The sequence below is a fragment of the Neophocaena asiaeorientalis genome, unplaced genomic scaffold (assembly GCF_003031525.2).
Source record: "Neophocaena asiaeorientalis asiaeorientalis breed wild unplaced genomic scaffold, Neophocaena_asiaeorientalis_V1.1 scaffold311, whole genome shotgun sequence".
Lineage (NCBI taxonomy): Eukaryota > Metazoa > Chordata > Mammalia > Artiodactyla > Phocoenidae > Neophocaena > Neophocaena asiaeorientalis.
This window is the reverse complement of record NW_020174266.1, coordinates 498,036-520,771: the sequence shown is the minus strand read 5'-3', so window position 1 is coordinate 520,771 and position 22,736 is coordinate 498,036. Positions and strand designations below refer to the sequence as shown.

Genomic DNA, 22,736 nt, shown 5'->3' with positions numbered 1-22,736 from the left:
TATTTTTTAACAATAGTGAAAAAGTGAAAGGGCTGTAAAGATTCAATAATAAGTCATATATGTTTACAGTGGAATATTATGAAGCTATTTCAAAGTGATATTGCAAAAGAACAGTTAATAACCTAGAAATATTCATGTGACTAAAAATAATATATATTTACTATATATATATAAATGTATAAATATGTAACAAATATATTAAATATATTATATGTGTGCTGTGTATAATATATTAAATATATAAATTTATATATATTACATTATTATATATAATAATATATATATATAAAATCATATGCCCTTGTATGTGAAAAGCATTTATTATCACACATATAAAATGATACAATTAAAATATAGATATATATGGTTATGAGTGTGAAAAGTTATACACCAAAATATTAGTGGTGATTATTGGTTTACTGTAGAATTTTGGCTAACTTTTGTTTCATTGAGCTTTTCTGGGTCTTCCTACCCATGTATAATACCTGTATATTATCTTAATAAGTAGAAAAAATAAATTTTGCTTAAAGATGAATGCAGTGTCAAACACAAATCTATCTCTATCATTTTACTGCAAAGAAAGTCATAAATTGGGACAAGAAAAGAAAACAAACTCTCATTATGTCAGACTGACTAAATACACATTTATTTGAGACTGGAGAACAGGCATAGAGTCTTTGATAGGGATCATTTGGTTGCAAGGAATAGATAATTTAAGAAAAAATAAATCCCTTTGTAAGATGTAAAGTATCAGAGAAAGTACAGCCCAGGCCTCATGAAGGAACTGGAACAAAGAGATACAAAGGGTTTCTGAAGGTGAAGTACATATTCTAATTCTCTCTCTGCATGGTTTCCTCGGTCACTCTTGGCATATCTGCTGCTTTCTTCTCTTGTTCTGGTATGACTTTCCAGCTGATTAACAGACTAACTGTCTGAGCCCCAAGTGACTTTCTAGTTCAGCTACTCAACAAAGACTGTCCAGAGTTTCTGTTGATAGTTCCACAGTCACATGACAGAGAAGATGATTGACTTCGTGTATATCAGTTAGTTTTTGCTCTATAACAAACTATCTCAAAGCTTAGGGACTGAAAACAACCAAATTTTTAGCTCCCCAGTATATGGGAAGCTATGGTCTGTGGGAAATTCTTCTGGTCCAGGCCAGACTAAGACAGTCAACTGGTGGATCAGTCATGGAATGGCCAGCCTAGGATGGCTTCTCCTGGGATGGTTCTCCTCACTCTGGATCATCCTCCAGCAGGCTAGCCCAGGCTTGTTTGCATGGTGGTCTCGAGTTTCCAAAAAGGAGTAAAGACATGTGCAAGTCCTCTAGAGGCCTACTCTCAGAATAAGCATGTTGTATCCACTACATATTGGCCAAAGCGAGTGACAAGGCCAGTACAGATTCAAGGGGTGGAGCAACAGACGGCCCTATCTTGATAGGAACAGCTACAAGGTCACATTGTAAGTAGTGTAGTTAAAAGGAGTGGAAGAATTCTAGCCATTTTTGCAATCTGCACATAATCTGCCAGCGACTCAGGCTGACACAGCCTCCATCTTGTAGCTATACCACATTTACAGCTTTCCACATTGCCCCTTGATTGATGAAGCAGTGGAAGAAAGAGACGAGAATCTTACATAAGCTTTTCACTGTTTCATTTGTCATGTCCCCTCACAGACCATGGCCAACAGCAGCACATGGGCTCCACCTTATAGCAAAATGGTGCTATAGTGAGTCAGTGGAGTATTTTGGTAAGCAATGCTGTCTCTGTCACAGTGAGAAATCTACAGAACTAAACTAACTGATCATTCACAAGACTAGTACCAGAAAGGTGGAAGGGTGGGTAAGGTTAACGCTATAGAGCAAATATATGAAAACCATATCTAATGAAGTTGTCAGAAGTTACATGAATCCCTTAAAGCATGGGTCCCCAACCCCCGGGCCATGGACCGGTACCAGTCTGTGTCCTGTTAGGAACCAGGCTGCAGAACTGGAGGTGAGCAGCAGGCGAGCGAGCAAAGCTTCATCTGTATTTACAGCTGCTCCCCATCACTCACATTACCTGAGCTCACATTACCTGAGCTCTGCCTCCTGTCAGATCAGCACTGCATTAGATTCTCATAGGAGTGCAAACCCTACTGTGAACTGCACATGTGAGGGATCTAGGTTGTGCACTCCTTATGAGAATCTAATGCCTGATGATCTGAGGTAGAGCTGAGGCAGTGATGCTAGCTCTGGGGAGTGTTTGCAAATACAGATTATCATTAGTAGAGAGGTTTGATTGCACAGGGACCATAATAAATCAATTGCTTGCAGACTCATATCAAAACCCTATCTGTGAGTGGTAAGTGAAAACAAGCTCAGGACTCCCACTGATTCTGCATTATGGTTAGTTCTATAATTATTTCATTATATATTACAATGTAATAATAATAAAAATAAACTGCACGATAAATGTAATGCACTTGAATCATCCTGAAACATTCACACCCCCAGTCCGTGGGAAAAATTGTCTTCCACGAAACCAGTCCCTGGTGCCAAAATTTTGGGGACCACTGCCTTAAAGAATCCCTAGGGCTGGGCCCAAAGGAGTCAGAGTAAGCAGGCAGAAAATCCAAGTAGCTCAGCAACCCATAGCCCAGAAGCATTCCATCCAGACCCACTCAAAATCTCCCTTAAGTTTTCAATCTCCTCCTAGAGCTAAGTCAACCCAGAAGACTAAGGCAATAGACTCACAGGTAGGAATCAGTGTTCTAGAATCAAGTGTTTAGAAGTGCTAAGGTCATAATCAACAAAATGAAGCTGAGCATCAAGTTCAAGAGAAAAGGAGGGAAAGAAACCCCAAGCAGTAAGGTTCAGCTGGCAGGGGCTGAAGCAAGATGGAATAGGGAGTCTGTGAAATGGGAAGCTTATATGAATCTCTTTAGCTTAGCACTGAGGCCACAAACTGCAAGAAAGTATCAGAGCTCTGACTCTTTGCAGTGTCTGGTTGCAGGAGTTAGAGAAGGACCTAAACCAAGACACACCATACTGAATGCTTGAGACTACAAACCTAAGCCTCAGTCTCCCCCTAAGGTTTGCTCCTATTCACTCAGTTTAGCTTACTTGTCTCTCTTTTGGCCTTTGTAGCATCTCATCCTTACTAACTGCTTTCTCCAATTTCTCACACCTGAGATTTTAACTTTTGCAGCATCTTTACATTCCAAATATTTATGGTAAGAAGACAAGTTAATTCTTTATAAGTGCAATGTCCAAAATATTAGTCACAGTTGATGAGGTTTCCTTTGAGTTCCTACCTCAGATTCCTAAATCATAATGTGGCTTATGACTCACAGAAAGTACCATAGATGCCAGGTAGGGCAGAAATGCTCTCTGGGGAGGCTGTCACTCCCTACTCCACAGGTGGAATTAGCCTAGTGTCTTCCTATCAAAAGGAAGCAAAAGGCATTGGTCTAAGCACCATGCTGGGTTGAGTGAGAAATTGTGAGAAATGGAAGGAGAAGAGCCTTGTTTGACCTGTTGCTCATTGCCTTGCAGGTTAGTGGGACCATGTACAACACTGGAAGACATGTGTCCCTGCGTCTGGACAAGGAGCACTTGGTCAATGTATCAGGAGGGCCCATGACATACAGCCACCGGCTGGAGGAGGTCCGGCTACACTTTGGTAGTGAGGATAGCCAAGGGTCAGAGCACCTCCTCAACGGACAAGCCTTCTCTGGGGAGGTATGTGAGGTTATTGAAGTACTACGGGTAAGTGCCAATTAATAAGATTTGGTGCTTATTTATATCCAAGGTGTGATGACAGATGGAAAGACTGCTCTTGTATCTATGAAATAAGAAGGTCTGTGCCTCCTTTCTCCATCTGTCTTTTGCAAGTTGACATAGAAGTTTATAATGAGCTTCCAGTGTTTTCCAGGGAAGACCACAGTGAAACTTGGTATTTCCTCCTGAGACATTGAGAGACAGCTCTATTGTGACTAATCCCCTAAGATATCGCCAGATCATTATTTCAACCCTAAACCCTCACCTTACATGTACATCTTCATTTACACCTATCTATGCAACCTATGCAATCAGCCCCCTATATGTCACATATGTTTGCATAGATTCCATAATTCTCCTTTCTGGCAGAATGGGTCTTATTTGCACAAAACTATTACGTATAGCGAAATAAATGTCAGGGAACTAAATAGTCTGAGTTTCTGCAGAATGTGCCGCCATTAATGGTGAGTGTCACTGTGTCTATCATCAGCCCAGACAGAACTCAGGCCACATCAGTGAGCCAAACCACACCTTCAGTTATAGGACAAGAGCCACAATTTAAACAAATATCATGTGTGCTATGACATATGACACTTGATAAGAAGGGTGTAGTTAATTTGACCTCTTTTACCTCCCTTATACTTGAGGGTGGTTATAAACTAAAGGTCAGGTGTCCTTATATGCTAAATATCTTGTAACTAGGTTTCTGTTTAAGAGTCCTCAATAACTGATGTCAAGGAGGCCTTCAAATAACAGAAGTATGTATTTCACTATTGGCTTGGTCTTTATTTTTAATCAAGATCATGTTTAAACCTGGCATTGTTTTTAATATAGTAAGGCCACACACTGAGAAAGAGATCCACAGCTGAATGAGTCCAGTGGCCAGATTTTAATGATCATTCAAAATGCATCAACTGAGAACCTACCTAGACACTGTAAGACATAGTTCCTACCACAGAGGAGCTCAAAGAATACTATATTCAAATCATTAAAGTATAATGCCATGCTGTAATGGAGATGTACAAAGGCCTTGGCCAACTCTAAGGAAGAAGTGACAAATTTTCCTTGAAGCGTGCAGGAGAAGTTTCACAGAGGAGGTGCCCTTTGAACTGGGCTGAGAAGAGAAGCAATGCAGAACAAGTTTCAGAACATCAGCTTTGGCATCAAAGAACCTGAGTTTGTACCTCCTGCTGTGATACACAGTAACTGTGTGACCTTGAGATGGTTACTTGATCCTTCTAAGGCTGAGTTTAATATACCTCTCCAGGTTGTTTTGAAAATTAAGTGGGATTAAAGATATAAGGATCACTAGAAGTACTCAATATTTGATAGATAAAAAAGATAAAGCTGGAAATGAGGAACAGCAAAGTCACCAAGGTGTGTCAAGGCACTGTGCATGGGGGAAGCTGCACGTGGATTTCATCTGTGGTCTATTAGTAATGGCTGCATAGAGGACCGGGTTGAGCAGGCATATGAGTCTCCTTCCTGAATCTGTAGGGAAAAAAAGCTGGGGATTATTAGGGATGTCTGCCAAAGAGACATGAGAATGTAATGGGAAATTCTAAAGAGTTACAGATCCTGAACTAACATATAGCAGGGAATATGATGAAAGCAGGGCAAAAACTCATGAACTGAGAATGACTGGGGGACTGCCAGTCTGAATTAGAGACTATTTAAAATTAGATAAACTCTTCCTTTTTAAATACGTTATTTTAAGATTTGTATTCATTTTCTTTGTTGACTGACATTTATTTGCTGTTATTTCTTTGTTTTTCTCCCCTACTGAACTATTAAATTCCAGTGCCTATCACAATATTGTCTCTGAATAAAAATGAATTTATGAATGAATTTATTAAATGAATGAGTGAAAAAATATAGATGGTCACCAGGCTAAAACCTTCACCTTGTAGAATTTCCTAAAGTTGCTTGTTTCTTCAATATGTAATAAGGGTGCTTTGTAACTTGTATATAAACTACAATTTTGGAGTAAATGAGGGCTTCCAAAACTCTTAAGGGAAACATATAACAATTTGATCTTGATGTATTAATTTTCCTAGACCTACCCCGGACCACAGGTATCAGCTGCTCCAAAGAACCTGCATTTTTAAAGCTCCCAGGAGAGTATGAATATTAGGTTTGTGAAGCACTCCCTCAGTAGTACATTATTAAGTGTTCTCAAGTGTTCTCATCTGAGTCTTCAGTGAGTCACAGTAGTAACATCAAAGAACTGATCACAGATCACCTTTACAAATATAATAGTAATGAAAAATTTGAAATATTGCAAGAATTACCAAAATATGACACAGAGACACAAGCAAGAAAATGCTATTGGAAAAATGGCACTAAGAGACTTGCTCAATGCAGGGTGGCTGCAGAACTTTAATTTGTGAAGAACACAGTATCTGCACAGTACAAGAAAGTGCAACAAAACAAGGTATGCTTGCATTTAGCCCTGGGAGATCAACTTGGTGATGCTCTGTGACCACCCAGAAGGGTGGGATAGGGAAGGTGGGAGGGAGATGCAAGAGGGAGAGGATATGGGGCTATATGTATACATATAGCTGATTCACTTTATTATACAGCAGAAACTAACGCAACATTGAAAAGCAATTATACTCCAATAAAGATGTTTTAAAATAATGAATTAATAAAAATAAATAAAGGGCTTTAGTGAGCAAGAAGAGTTTAATATCTTCTATGTGGGATGAGAGGAAAACCTAGGGTCAAATGTCCAAAATTCCAGAGAGATGGCAGTCAGCTAAATATATGTTCTAACAATGAGAGTTATCTATCTATGGAATGAGTCTGCCTCTGAAAACAATGAATTCTCATCACTGGAATTATTAAGCATGGAATGGAATTTGAGGACTTCATAAAATGACTCATCCTAACAAGCGAGTGAGCTATGGGCTTTATTGTACCTTCTAATGCCAAAACTCTACTCAACCCATGATCTCCTTAGGGAAAATATTTTCCAGATAGATTCTACTAAGGGTTAGCCCCAGTTAAGTTAGTATATTTCATCCATAGATTAACTGTTTATTTTTATTTTGAGCTATTTTCAGAGCTGCCTTTGTTCTCTATTTTGAGCTATCCTCTGAGAGGACCTAGGTAAACACTTCGGCTGCAAAGCATTTGTTTATTGTGTTGACAATGAATAATCACATTGCCATCTGCCCCATCTATCATTGCTGATCACAATAAGCCAGTTAATGCCGTGCATTTTCCTTGGCGCAGGGCAGCAGTCGTTATCTGAAGAGCTGTAGATTAATTGCAGTCTTGTCTAGTGAGGTTATTGTAATTGATGGTCATTATTTGCTTTGTTTTATAAAGCTGTGTGGATGTACAACACAGTCAGCAACTGTGTTTTTATAAAAATTATTCATGTCCTACACAAGAACTCCTGGATGCATTGTCAGGGATTGGTGCTAAATGAGCATATTCAGAGATTCAAACATCTCGATTTTTTTAAGATGGGAAAATTAACCGTTTTTAATAAGTAAGACATTTAGCTTGCTAATCGTGTCTGAGTGGTTAGATTAATGTCCAATACAAAGTAGGGTATTAATGAAAAGAAAAAATATATTAACCAGGAAAAAGATAATATTTGAAAAGAATCATGCCCATGGATTAAGTTGCAGTAGTGAGTCTAGATAAGAAGAATCTTTCTTATTTGGGGAAATTGGACGTATTCATTTTGAAAACCTTCCTTAAGTTCTTCACTTCAAAGGGTTAAGGGGGTACACTGAGAATTGCACCAGCTACTTCATGGAATACCTGTGGCCAGATTCTCCTGTTCATTTTACCCACTCTTCACATGGCTAGTGTGCTTCTGCTGTGTGCTGAGTTCAAAACCCAGCTCCTGCCCAGAGAAGCATACAGTCTATTGAGGTTTACATATGTTTATAATACAACATAATATGGGTTATACTTGAGGATTGTTCTGGAAAGGGAACTATGAAATAACTCTCTCTGGATTGTATTAAGGAGAGGATGGATGAATAGCTGTGTGACCTGACACAGTTGCTGCTCCCTATGAAACTTGGGTAGAAAAACATCAACTTCTCAAGTCTCAGCCTCTTGAATCTCGATTCTGTTTAAACACATTTGAGGGAGGAAAAAGTCCATAGCTGTTGCTATGTAGATAATATTTGTTTAATTAAAAGGGGAAATAAAAGTCCCATGTAGAATATATGTATTTTTAGTGGCTCTGAATCAGAAGAGAAAACAGTTAGCTCAGTGCAAACTGAGACTAAACAACAGAAACTGCAGGCCTCGTCCTCTTCAAGGAATCAGTTATTTGCAGTTCTGAGAGACTGGTTTCACCAAAGTAACAAATTTGTAGGAATAAGCAACTAACACCAAATCGTCCTGAAGTGTGCAAGGGTATGAAAGTGCTGAGGAACACATGACTGAGAACAAGGGCCCCATGAGGCACTGAATAGTTTTGGGGGGAGGTACTCCGGAAATCTAATTAGCACCTTGCAGGAGGCTGGGACCTCCTGGTAGAGATGCTCCATTGGCACAATTGGGGATTTGAGGGGGAACGAGAATTGGGATATTCAAAAATAACAGGTACATGAGTAATACACATAGAAGAGCTACTTGAGTGCCATGGGAATGCTGTTCCCTGTACCCTGAATACTAGCTCCACCTTTCTCCCCCTATATCCAGCACAGCCCACTTGGTTTTTCTTTCCAAGTCCTCTTCCCTCCTCCCAGCCAGTAAAGTGTTGCTGCCTCCTTTTGACTTCCGGAGAATCCTGTATATTCATCTACTACAGGAGTCCACAAACTGTAGACTGTAGGCCAAATTCAGCCAAGGAGCTATGGATGGTTTACATTTTTAAAGGATTGTTTTTTAAAGAGAAGAATATGCAACAGAGACCACATGTGGCTTGCAAAAGCCAAAATATTTACTACCTGGCCTTTTAGAGAAAAAATTTGCTGACCCCAATCGATTAAATTACCCATTGCTATAGATTTTATAACTGTTTACTCTCACTTCTGGAACCACATTTCTTGTTGATAGGAATTTTATCTTGATCATTACTGTATTCCCAGAACCTTGTACATTGGCACATGACAGCAGAGTCAATAAATGTTTGCTGAATTAAGGAATAAATAATCTTGGTAATCCCTTCAAGGACAGAGACTTTTTGCTATTCATCTTTCTACATCATGCAACTAGCACAGTGCCTAACATACAGTAGGTGCTTCTTAATTGATGTTTGTGGAATTAATCATTCAATCACTGAATAAATAACTTAATCTACTATTGGTGTTTTAGTAATTGGAAATTTATAGGCTTTTTTCCCTGGAATTTTGGATGTGTTGCATTCATTGACTATATAGGGATTATTATATATATAGCCTCATTTAAATTGAAGTGTTTTAATAAAGGCTGTCCAAAGCATCAAATGCCATTAGAAACTGGAAGAAAGAAAGAGTGATTTAGTTCACAGTAACCACTAAGAGAAGTTCTGGGCTTTCTCTGAGAAAGAGGTATGCTTTGAGGCGAGGTACTAACCTAGCCCTATTCTAAATGTGGTAAAGAACAGAAAGGGATTGAACAATTAAGTGTCACCTTGGAGGAATTTTATTTCCATTGGAGGGACAAGGCACGGGCTCAAATCAATTACTGTGCAGTGCAATCCAGAACTTATTCAGTCACACCCATAGGTGGCTACAGAATTTCACTGCTAATACCCAGTCACTGTTTACATGCTTTGTGATTTTCTTTCATTCATTCATTTAGTTAACAAATATTAATTGAGAGTCTACCATGTGCTACAGTGAATTAAATTGGTAAAAATCCTACCTGTAAGGTAATTAAGTCTAGTGGGGGTAGACAAATAATAAATAACATAATAAATGAGTAAATTTCTATGGTAAGTTAGAGTATGATAAATGCTATGGGAAAAGAAATAGATCAGAGTAAGGGGGATCAGAGGATGAGGAGTGGAGGTAGTGAGTTACAAGTGTAAATATGGTGGTCAGTGTAGACCTTGTTGAGAGCATGACATTTGTGAGGTTGCCATGGGGATGTCTAGGGAAAGGACATTCTAGGCAGAGGCAACAACGAATTCCATAGCTTTGAAGTGGGAGAAAGCTTGAGTGTTCTAGGAAGGCCAGGAGCTCACGTGTAAGTGATCAAGTGTGAGAGGTCAGAGAGAGAAGAGTAGGGCCGGGAGCTGCTGCAGATCATTATCCCTTTGCATGGATTTTGTACGGACTTTGGCTTTTACTTTGAATGAATTCCAAAGCACATTGACATAAATTCTCTGATTTAATCACTAAACACTAGCTCAGTGAGGTTACCCTTAATATTATCCCCTTTATACCTGGGGAAACTAAGGCCCAAGACCATCCTGACAATAAGTGATTGAGGCTGGATTTAATTCAGGTCTTCTGATACATAACATTGCTTACCACAGGCTAATGTTTATCCATAAACCCCACAATAATCATTGTTTACCTACTCTGCGCCCTAGTCCAGTGGGGAAATTTGAAGACCTGTAGGCTGCAGGGCCCGCCTTTAAGGAGCCTTCAATCTAGTGGAAGATCCCATCTTCCCAAACAGACTGTTAACTCCCTGCAGCCACAGAGTAGGTTGTGTTTTTTAATATAACATACATGTGATAGGCACTTGGTAGATTGAATGAGTAAATGAATATCATTTAAAAGACTGTAGCTTTCAGAGAGTCTAAATTACGCCCAGTATGTCATAAACTAAATTCGGTTGTCATAATGACAAACCTAATAAAGTTGATGGCATTATTAACAGAAGTTCTAAGTGTTAATGTCAAATTATTTACAAATATAAGGTAAGTGAATTTTCAGTGTACCTGGGAGGAGTAATGGAACAATTGATAACTGGAGTGCTAGAAAAATTCATTTAGATTCCTCGTTTTAACCCTGGAATTACTCCCAGGATCAGATCAGAGAACTTGTCTTTGCTAATACTAGAAGCCAAAGTTCTGGAATCCAGGAGCCAGTCCCACTCAGAGTGAACAAACTGACCTTTAAGAAGTAAAGCAAACAGAGGTCAGAAGCCTAGTGGTAGAGCAGATTATGATGATACCAGCAAACAGATGATGACTCTGATCTAAGGATAGGCACTTTTCCCTTTGGACATTTTTATAATTTCTTCTGGAAAAAGACAGCCCAGTCCAGTCAGCAGCTTCCTGGATTACCATTTTAGATGAACACTTTGGGGCTGCCTAAGAGAGAAGTCATTGCATTTGAAGACAAATTGTTGAGATCAGCTCATTATCCCATTGATTCCATCCCAACCTGTATCATAACTCTGATCTGGTCCTGCCAGGGTGGCATTATAACAGCCACCATCTTCCTTTACTTGATTTTTATCTCCCCCCTTGGTGTCCATCTAAAGCAGGGAAGGAGGTGTTATATTACAAAGAAAATATTAAAGACAGTCATTAACTGGGACTTGATCAGGGTTCAGTAGAACCTAACTGTCATCATAGAGATCATCACTGTTATGACTCTACAAATGTTGAATGGGATCTTCTTTTATTTAATAACCAGTGACACTGCAGTTAGAGGATGGGTACTGCTTCTAAGACTTCTGTGAACCAGCAACTGGTGAACAGTTAAGCTGGTACCGTTGAAATGATTAGTGGTACATTTTTTTATCCATTTCCAAAGCTACCGGAATAAAGTCAATTGGAAAAGAAAATGTAAAGTAAAAAATGACTTGTTCACTACTAATCTGACCACGTCAATGTTCATTAAAATTTCTAGAATTTCCGGGACTTCACTTGTGGTCCAGTGGTAAAGGATCCACATTACAATGCAGGGGATGCAGGTTTGATTCCTGGTCAGGGAACTAAGATCCCACATGCTGCCGGGCAAATAAGCTTGCTCACCACAACTACTGGCTTGTGGTCCTCAACTAGAGAGCATGCGTGCTGCAAACTACAGAGCCCACATGCTCTGAAACCCGCGTGACACAACTACAGAGCCTACGCACCCTGAAGCCCACAGGCCACAACTAGAGAGAAGCCCACACACTGCAACAAGGAGCCCGTGCCGCATCAAAAGATACTGCATGTCTCAGTGAAGATCCCATGTGCCGCAACTAAAACCAGACACAGCCAAAAATAAACATAATAAAGAAATAAATAATAAAATAAGATCTTAAAAAAAACTTAATTAAAAAAATCTTTGTAGAGTTTCCTCCAAAGATCACATCTCCACTTCAAGATACAGACCTGCTATTAGAAAGAAGTCTGCGCAAAGCCTCCATCTAAAGTATCAGTGTTAGAGGCCCCACTGAGGTCATTTCTTCCCACCCACTTACATACAAAGGGAAAATTAGAGCCAGGAAGGACAAGAGACCTTCCTGGAGTCACCGAAATTCAGTGGCAGAATTAGGACCAGAACCCAAGTTTCCTGACTCTTACTTTGGGATTTAAAATTTTCTAAATAAAAATTGTAATTATATCAAATCCCAACACTCAAAAGGCCAGTTTACGTCATCTGGTTTTTGTTGCTCAGTAGAGCAGGTGTAGTCTGATATTCAAGTTTCCTGCCTTAGTGAGCAGAACCCCATCACAAGGGCATTTAGACAATCAGCCTCAAAAAGGCAAAGACATTGACAGATTATTTCACAAACATGAGCAATCTTTAATGTCCAAAAAAAACACCACTGATGTGAGAACCTTTATAGTGCCTAATTCCAAGAAGTATGGAAATTAAAGTTTGGAAGACCAAAATAGAAAGTGAAGTGCCTTAAAGATCCTTCATTTGGTCTCAATAGGAAAATGCAATCATACTATTGCATTAAGAACCCAAGGATATAAGCCATACTTTTCTACAGTTTGAATCCATCCTCTCACAAACTCTTCCCAATAACAATCCAGAACAGCTCAGCAATATTAAATATAAGTAATCTAGATAATAATATTGCAAAATTAAATCATTAGATGTCTAGCCGCTCCATGGATATGCTGCTATGCAATTCAAAATAAAGCTGTTTAAAACCACCAGATTCATTTGCACTGACATATCGATAAACTCTTGCTGAAACAAAGCTAATCATTTCAATGGTGCCAACTTAATTGCTTACCAGTTAATGGATAATAAACAGAACTGAGGATTAAAATATGAACCAATTACTGTACTCAATTCCATTTACTCGATTTCATGTTCCATTAATTCTTTGCATCATTTCTAGTGGAAATCTTAGATTTATGGTCACCTCAAATGAATTATGTCACTTAGTTGCCTGTGGCATGCTCATGCTCAGAATTGGTTGGAAAGGGCAGAATTCTGGGCAGTTAATATTTAGCCAAAGCAGCCTAAGATATATTAAGTGAAGGTAATTATCCATTCCCAAATACCAGCCAGAGTCAGCCTCTATAAATCTATCCCTATATCAGCAGTAAAAGGGTAAGACTAGGATTGCTTTCATGATAACTCATTGGATCAGCTTGTTAGAAGCAGTCTCCAAGAGCAGTCATTGCCTTGGCCTGGAAGAGGGCTTCAGGGAAGCAGAGACAAACACATCATGGGAAAGGACATTGGCCTAGGAGATGGACACTAGGGCCACCAGACAGAGGGCAACATTTTGACTTAGCAGATCTGACTTCAAGATCCTATTCTGTCAATTACTAGCTGTGTGATCTCAGTAAGGGCAGAAATAGGCAAGTCACTTAGCCTTCCTTAACCTTTTAAGCTGTGATAAAGGGTAATAATGCCAGCTGTATACACACTATAGAGTCATGTGCAGTCCAAAAAAGAAAAAAAGGCACTTCTGAGATACTGCTTTTATAGTACAAAACTGACTTGTACAGCAGTTGTGCTGTACAGGTGCTGTACAAGTCAGTTATTAGCCAGCTTAACACTTAGAGCTCATCTAGTCCAAACTACTTGCAGATAAAACATAAAGATACAATGTACTAATGTTAGTACTACCATCAGCTTTCATTTACTGAGCATGTACTATGTTCCAAGCATTGTGCTCAGTGCCTTATTGCATCCAATCCTCACAAGTTTCTTGTGAGGTAGCACTCATTAGCATCATTTTACAAAGAGGAAAGGAAAGTTGGAAAGGTCAAAGAACCTGCCTTCAATCACTTGGTTGATATGGAGAAGAGCTAGGATTTGAGCCCAGGTCTCTTACTCCAGCTATGCACTGAACGACCTTAGACAAGTCAGGTCACTTCTCTAGTTATGCCCCTAAGTAACTTCTTGATCATGCTGTTCTCTTTCATCATAAGTGCCCTCTCTGTTACCTGAAATGATATTTTAGCCCTTCCCAGTTCTGCATCAGCCTTAAGAATAGCCTGAACTTTTTCTGACTCTAAAGTGAGACAGGAGCCTATTTCTCCAAGTGGCACAGTTGCTATGTAAAATATGACACAGCATCATACCGTGGCCTGCTGAGAACTGTAGCTTTATTCAGCTTCCCCTCTCAGATGGACAGCAACCAGGAAGTTTCATATAGATACACAGTTACATTTTTTCTCTCACTTCTTTGAAATGTAATAAGCAAGAGATTGTATATCTGTGGATATGTTTGTATATAAACACATCTGTTTCCCTCTGCAAAACATGAGGAACCATAGTCCTTAGTCTCAGAGGTAGCTTAAGTGAATACATTTTCTTGCTTTGGATCTATTTGCTGAACTAGGAATTTCTGGATTGAGCCTTGAAAGTGAACCCGACAGGAACTATTTGACAAAATGAGCTTAGTCAGGAGGTTTTAAATCACTTTGCCAGGCACTTTGCTGGTGGCACAGTGGTTAAGAATCTGCCTTCCATTCACAGGTGAATTCTATCAAACATTTAGAGAAGAGATAACAACTATCCTTCTCAAACGCTTCCAAAACATAGCGGAGGGAGGAACACTCTGAAACTCATTCTATGAGGCCACCATCACCCTGATACCAAAACCAGACAAAGATGTCACAAAGAAAGAAAACTGCAAGCCAATATCACTGATGAACATAGATGCCAAAATCGTCAACAAAATACTAGCAAACAGAATCCAACAGCGCATTAAAAGGATCATAAAACAAAGCATTCTTCAAAATACGCAAATCAATCAATGTGATACATCATATTAACAAATTGAAGGAGAAAAACCAAATGATCATCTCAATAGATGCAGAAAAAGCTTTTCACAAAATTCAACCCATTTATGATAAAAAACCCTCCATCCAGGCAGTAGGAATAGAGGGAACTTTTCTCAACATAATAAAGATCATATATGACAAATCCACAACTATCATCTCAATAGATGCAGAAAAAGCTTTTCACAAAATTCAACCCATTTATGATAAAAACCCTCCATCCAGGCAGTAGGAATAGAGGGAACTTTCCTCAACATAATAAAGATCATATATGACAAATCCACAAACAGCATCATCCTCAACGGTGAAAAACTGAAACCATTTCCACTAAGATCAGGAACAAGACAAGGTTGCCCACTCTAACCACTATTATTCAACATAGATTTGGAAGTTTTAGCCACAGCAATCAGAGAAGAAAAAGAAATAAAAAGCATCCAAATCAGAAAAGAAGAAGTAAAGCTGTCACTGTTTGCAGATCACATGATACTCTACATAGAGAATCCTAAAGATGCTACCAGAAAACCACTAGAGCTAATCAATGAATTTGGTAAAGTAGCAGGATACAAAATTAATGCACAGAAATCTCTTGCATTCCTATACACTAATGATGAAAACTCTGAAAGAGAAAATAAGAAAACACTCCCATTAACCAATGCAACAAAAAGAATAAAATATCTAGGAATAAACCTACCTAAGGAGACAAAAGACCTGTATGCAGAAAATTATAAAACAATGATGAAAGAAATTAAAGATGATACAAATAGATGGGGAGATATACCATGTTCTTGGATTGGAAAAATCAACATTGTGATAAAGACTCTACTACCAAAAGCAATCTACAGATTCAATACAATCCATATCAAACTACCAATGGCATTTTTCACAGAACTAGAGCAAAAAATTTCACAATTTGTATGGAAACACAAAAAGACCCTGAATAGCCAAAGCAATCTTGAGAAACAAAAACGAAGCTGGAGGAATCAGGCTTCCTGACTTCAGATTACAGTACAAAGCTACAATAATCAAGACAGTATGGTACTGACACAAAAACAGAAATATAGATCAATGGAACACGATAGAAAGCCCAGGGATAATCTCACGCACATATGGTCACCTTATCTTTGATAAAAGAGGCAAGAATATACAGTGGAGAAAAGACAGCCTCTTCAATAAGTCATGCTGGGAAAACTGGACAGCTATATGCAAAAGAATGAAATTAGGATACTCCCTAACATCATACAGAAATATAAACTCAAAATGGATTAAGGACCTAAATATAAGGCCAGACACTATCAAACTCTTAGAGGAACACATAGGCAGGACACTCCATGACATAAATCTAAGCAAGATAATTTTTGACCCACCTCCTAGAGAAATGCAAATAAAAACAAAAATAAATAAATGGGACCTAATGAAACTTAAAAGCTTTTGCACAGCAAAGGAAATCATAAACAAGACGAAAAGACAACCCTCTGAATGGGAGAAAATATTTGCTAATGAAGCAACTGACAAAGGATTAATCTCCAAAATGTATAAGCAGCTCATGCAGCTCAATATCAAAACAACAAACAACCCAATCCAAAAATGGGCAGAAGACCTAAATAGACATTTCTCCAAAGAAGATATACAGACTGCCAACAAACACATGAAAGAATGCTCAACATCCTTAATTATTAGAGGAATGCAAATCAAAACTACAATGAGATATCATCTCACACCAGTCAGAATGGCCATCATCAAAAAATCTACAAACAATAAATGCTGGAGAGGGTGTGGAGAAAAGGGAACCTCTTTACACTGTTGGTGGGAATGTAAATTGATACAGCCATGATGGAGAACAGTATGGCGTTCCTTAAAAAACTAAAAATAAAACTACCATATGACCCAGCAACCCCACTATTGGGCATATACCTTGAGAAAACCATAATTCAAAAAAAGTCATGTACCAAAATATTCATTGCAGCTCTATTTACAGTAGCCAGGATATGGAAGCAACCTAAGCGTCCGTCAACAGATGAATGGATAAAGAAGATGTGGCACATATATACAGTGGAATATTACTCAGCCATAAAAAGAAATGAAATTGAGTTATTTGTAGTGAGATGGATGGACCTAGAGTCTGTCATACAGAGTGAAGTAAGTGAGAAAGGGAAAAACAAATACCATATGCTAACACATATATATGGAATCTAAAAAAAAAAAAAATTAATGAAGAACCTAGGGTCAAGACGGGAATAAAGATGCAGACTTACTAGAGAATGGACTTGAGGATACGGGGAAAGGGCAGGGTAAGCTGGGACAAAGTGAGAAAGTGGCATGGACATATATACACTACCAAACGTAAAATAGATAGCTAGTGGGAAGCAGCCACATAGCACAGGGAGATCAGCTCAGTGCTTTGTGACCACCTAGAAGGGTGGGAGGGAGCGAGATGCCAGAGGGAAGAGATATGGGGACATATGTATATGTATAACTGATTCACTTTGTTTTAAAGCAGAAACTAACACACCATTGTAAAGCAATTATACTCCAATAAAGATGTTAAAAAAAAAAGAAAAAAGAATCTGCCTGCCAACGCAGGGGACATGGGTTCAAATCCTGTTCTGGGAAGATCCCACATGCGGCAAAGCAACTAAACCCATGCAGCACAATTACTGATCCTGCACTCTAGAGCACGTGAGCCATAACTACTGAGCTCGAGTGCTACAACTACTGAAGCCCGCACACATAGAGCCCATGCTCTGCAACAAGAGAAGCCACTGCAATGAGAAGCCTGTGCACCGCAACGAAGAGTAGCCCCCACTCGCTGCAAATAGAGAAAGCTCTCATGCAGCAATGAAGATACAATGCAGCCAAAAATAAATAAAATAAATAAATTTATTTTTAAAAAACCCCAACACTTTGCAAACCAGAAGAAGCGAGAGACCCAGGGACCAGATTCCTGCATCAGGACTCAGTTTCCCTATACCAGTTTTTTCAAAGCAAATAGTTCTCTACTTCAGGAAAGACTCATTGTGGTAGACTCACATGGCCACCCCAGAACAGCTACTGTTTCCATAAGGTCCTCTGTGGAGGATACATTTCCTCCCTGTTGCATCTGCCTCTCTAGGGCTGATGGGTTTCCCTGTCCCAGGTGAGGAGATGTGACCTACTTATGTGAGCAGCAGTTAACTGCAGAGGTTAAGATTGCTGCCATTGTTCATTCCTGTGTTTTAATCCTGGCTCTGTCACTTATCACCTGTGACCTTGGAAAACTTATTCAACCTCCTTGTGTCTCATTTTCCTTGTTAATGAGACTAACAGCAATGCTCATGCTAGAGTTATTTCCCATCCTCCATCCATATCTAACAAAAATCCAGAGTGGCATCTGTATAGGAGGTAAAATTCCTGAAAATTCCATCAGCCATTTTGAGTTGGTTCCAAATCCCTTACTCTAAGAAGATGGGTCTTAGGCCCTTTCTGATTGCCAATTTCTTGTCAGCGTTAATATTCTCTGGAATATTGACATATACTGGAGTGTTATAACTCCCTATATCTTTGCAAAGGACACCATCCCCTAGATAGTGTGTTTGTCCTTGGCAGATTTGCACCTTTTTCTAATACTCACAAAGGCCCTCTACAGACCAATCAAGCCCCTACTAACACCAGCTTAGAATTGTGGGGAAAACTCATCAGATTGAACACATACAAGGAAGTACACTCCCCCATCCTGGCCTCCTAGTAGCACCTTTTCCATTCCCAGATAATAACTCATTCTTGCAAAGGGTACAAGCAGGTGGCACATTTTCTCATTCCCTGTGAGTTTCAGGCAAAGCTTTGAGGTGTCTAGATAGGATGATCACATGCCCTGGTTTGTCTGGGACAATCCAGGCTGACACCAGTTTGTCCTCCAACAGCACCTCCTTTTACTCACAAAAGTGTTCCAGTTTGCACAGTGAATCAGTCATATGGTCAGCCTCTGTCTAGATGACCTTAGTTAGGCAAGCAACTAACCTCTCTGAATCTCCTTTCCCTCATCAAGAAAACGAAAGTATTAGATTTGCTCTATCAGGGCCCTTCTAGCACCAAAAGGCCAATGGAAGTAAAATCTTACTGCAGAATTTTATCATCACATATAAACATTGATTGAGGGGGTCCTTGTGCTGTCTGGAGAGGCAGAAACATTTCTCTGTAATAAAAAACTTTATGTTATATTTGAGAGATTCTCCCAAAGATTAAGTATACACTTTAAAAATAGCCATCATCATATATCTTTTAAGGTAAGAGCTTGGAAAATTAAGTCATTTGATGTAACACCAAGAATTAAAGCTCAGATTGTTCTGCTCACTTGGGTATGTCAACTTTACTTGTTATGATGCTTGAAATATTGAACTTCCGACTCCCTCTTGTGAGAACACCAGAATCACAAATAACTGCTGAACAATCATCTATAGGAAGACACATACCAAAAAATATACCCCACATCCAAAGACAAAGAAGAAGCCACAATGAGATGGTAGGAGGGGCGCAATCACAATAAAATCAAATCCCATAACTGCTGGGTGAGTGACTCACAAACTGGAGAACACTTATACCACAGAAGTCCACCCACTGGAGTGAAGGTTCTGAGCCCCACGTCAGGCTTCCCAACCTGGGGATCTGGCAATGGGAGGAGGAATTCCTAGAGAATCGGACTTTGAAGTTTAGTGGGATTTGATTGCAGGACTCTGACAGCACTGGGGGAAACAGAGACTCCATTCTTGGAGGGCACACACAAAGTAGTGTGCACATTAGAACCCAGGGGAAGTAGCAGTGATCCCATAGGAGACTGAACCAGACCTACCTTCTAGTGTTGGAGTGTCTCCTGCAGAGGTGGTGGGTGGCTGTGTTTCACCATGGGGACAAAGACACCGGCCACAGAAGTTCTGGGAAGTACTCCTTGGCGTGAGCCCTCCCAGAGTCAGCCATTAGCTCCAACAATGAGCCCAGGTAAGCTCCAGTGTTGGGTCGCTTCAGGCCAAACAACCAACAGGGAGGGAGCCCAGCCCCACCCATCAGCAGTCAAGCAGACTAAAGTTTTACTGAGCTCTGCTCACCAGAGCAACAGCCAGCTCTACCACCAGTCACTCCCATCAGGAAACTTTCACAAGCCTCTTAGATAGCCTCATCCACCAAAGGGCAGACAGCAGAAACAAGAAGAACTACAATCCTGCAGCCTGTGGAACAAAAACCACATTCACAGAAAGATAGACAAGATGAAAAGGCAGAAGCCTATGTACCAGATGAAGGAACAATATAAAACCCCAGAAAAACAACTAAATGAAGTGGAGATAGGCAACCTTCCTGAAAAAGAATTCAGAAAAATGAGAGTGAAGATGATCCAGGACCTTGGAAAAAGAATGGAGGCAAAGATCAAGAAGATGCAATAAATGTTTAACAAAGACCTAGAAGAATCAAAGAAGAAACAAACAGAGATGAACAATACAATAACTGGAATGAAAACTACACTAGAAGGAATCAATAGCAGAGTAACTGAGGCAAAAGAACAGATAAGTGACCTGGAAGACAGAAGGGTGGAATTCACTGCTGCGGAAGAGAATAAAGAAAAAAGAATGAAATGAAAAGAAATGAAGGCAGCGTAAGAGACCTCTGGGACAACATTAAACGCCACAACATTAGCATTATAGGGGTACCAGAAGGAGGAGAGAGAAAGGACCCAAGAAAATATTTGAACAGATTATAGTCGAAAACTTCCTTAACATGGGAAAGGAAATAGCCACCCAAGTCCAGGAAGCACAGAGAGTCTCATACAGGATAATCCCAAGGAGAAACACACCGAGACACATAATAATCAAATTGGCAAATATTAAGGCCAAAGAGAAATTATTGAAAGCAACAAGGGAAAAACAACAAATAACATACAAGGGAACTCCCATAAGGTTAAGAGCTGATTTCTCAGCAGAAAGTCTACAAGCCAGGAGGGAGTGGCATGGTGTACTTAAAGTGATTAAAGGGAAAAACCTACAACCAATATTACTCTACCCAGCAAGGATCTCATTCAGAGTTGATGGAGAAATCAAAAGCTTTACAGACAAGCAGTACCTAAGAGAATTCATCACCACCAAACCAGCTCTACAACAAATGCTAAAGGAACTTCTTTAAGTAGGAAACACAAGAGAAGAAAAACACCTACATAAACAAACCCAAAACAATTAAGAAAATGGTAATAGGAACATACATATCGATAATTACCTTAGAGGTGAATGGCTTAAATGCTCCAACCAAAAGACACAGGCTTGCTGAATGGATACCAAAAAATGAACCATCTATATGCTGTCTACAAGAGACCCACTTCAGACCTAGGGTCACATACAGACTGAAAGTGAGGGAATAGAAAAAGTTATTCCATGCATATGGAAATCAAAAGAAAGCTGGAGTAGTAATACACATATCAGAAAAGATAGACTTTAAAAGAATGTTACAACAGACAAGGAGGGCACTGCATACTGATCAAGGGATCAATCCAAGAGGAAGATATAACAATTATAAATATATAGGCACCCAACATAGGAGCACCTCAATACATAAGGCAACTGCTAACAGCTATAAAAAAGGAAATCGACAGTAACACAATAATATTGGGGGACTTTAACACCTCACTTACACCAATGGACAGATCATCCAAAATGAAAATAACTAAGAAACAGAAGCTTTAAATGACACAATAATCCAGATAGATTTTATTGATATTAACAAGACATTCCATCCAAAAACAGCAAGTTGCACTTTCTTCTCAAGTGCACACGGAACATTCTTCAGGATAGATCACATCTTGGGTCACAAATCAAGCCTCAGTATACTTAAGAAAGTTGAAATCATATCAAGCACCTGTTCTGACCACAACACTATGAGATTACAAATGAATTACAGGGAAAAAGAAATAAACAATAAAAACACATGGAAGCTAAACAATATGTTACTAAATAACCAAGAGATCACTGAAGAAATCAAAGAGGAAATCAAAAAATATCTAGAGAAAAATGACAATGAAAACATTATGGCCCAAAACCTATGGGATGCAGCAAAAGAAGTTCTAAGAGTGAAGTTTTTAGCTATACAAGCCTACCTCAAGAAACAAGAAAAATCTCAAATAAACAATCTAACCTTACACCTAAAGGAACTAGAGAAAGAAGAACAAACAAAACCCAAAATTAGCAGAAGGAAAGAAATCATAAAGATCAGAGCAGAAATAAGTGAAATAGAAACAAAGAAACAATAGCAAAGATCAATAAAACTAAAAGCTGGTTCTTTGAGGAGTTAAACAAAATTGATAAACCATTAGCCAGACTCATCAAGAAAAAGAGGGAGAGGACTCAAATCAATAAAATTGGAAATGAAAATGGAGAAGCTACAACAGACACCACAGAAATACAAAGCATCCTAAGAGACTACTACAAGCAACTTTATGCCAATAAAATGGACGACCTGGAAGAAATGGACAAATTCTTAGAAAGGTATAACCTTCCAAGACTAACCAGGAAGAAATAGATAATATGAACAGACCAATCACAAGTAATGAAATTGAAACTGTGATTAAAAGTCTTCCAACAAACAAAAGCCCAAGACCAGATGACTCCACAGGTGAATTCTATCAAACATTTAGTTAAGAGCTAACACCCATCCATCTCAAACTCTTCCAAAAAATTGTGGAGGAAGGAACAGCCTCAAATTCATTCTATGAGGCCACCATCACCCCGATACCAAAATCAGACAAAGATACTACAAAAAAAGAAAATTATAGTGCTTCCCTGGTGGCAGAGTGGTTGAGAGTCTGCCTGCCAATGCAGGGGACATGGGTTCATGCCCCAGTCTGGGAAGATCCCACATGCCACAGAG

At 39.2% G+C, this 22,736-nt stretch overlaps 1 protein-coding gene across 1 annotated transcript in view; it reads left to right on the top strand.

Annotated features, from left to right (window-relative positions):
* CA10 (carbonic anhydrase 10 (inactive)) overlaps positions 1 to 22,736 on the top strand; it is a 563,265-nt gene that overhangs the window by 450,946 nt on the left and 89,583 nt on the right. The window contains exon 4 of the mRNA XM_024755257.1: positions 3,536 to 3,721. Within this exon, the coding sequence (XP_024611025.1) occupies positions 3,536 to 3,721 (186 nt within the window). The remainder of the gene's footprint in view (positions 1 to 3,535; positions 3,722 to 22,736) is intronic.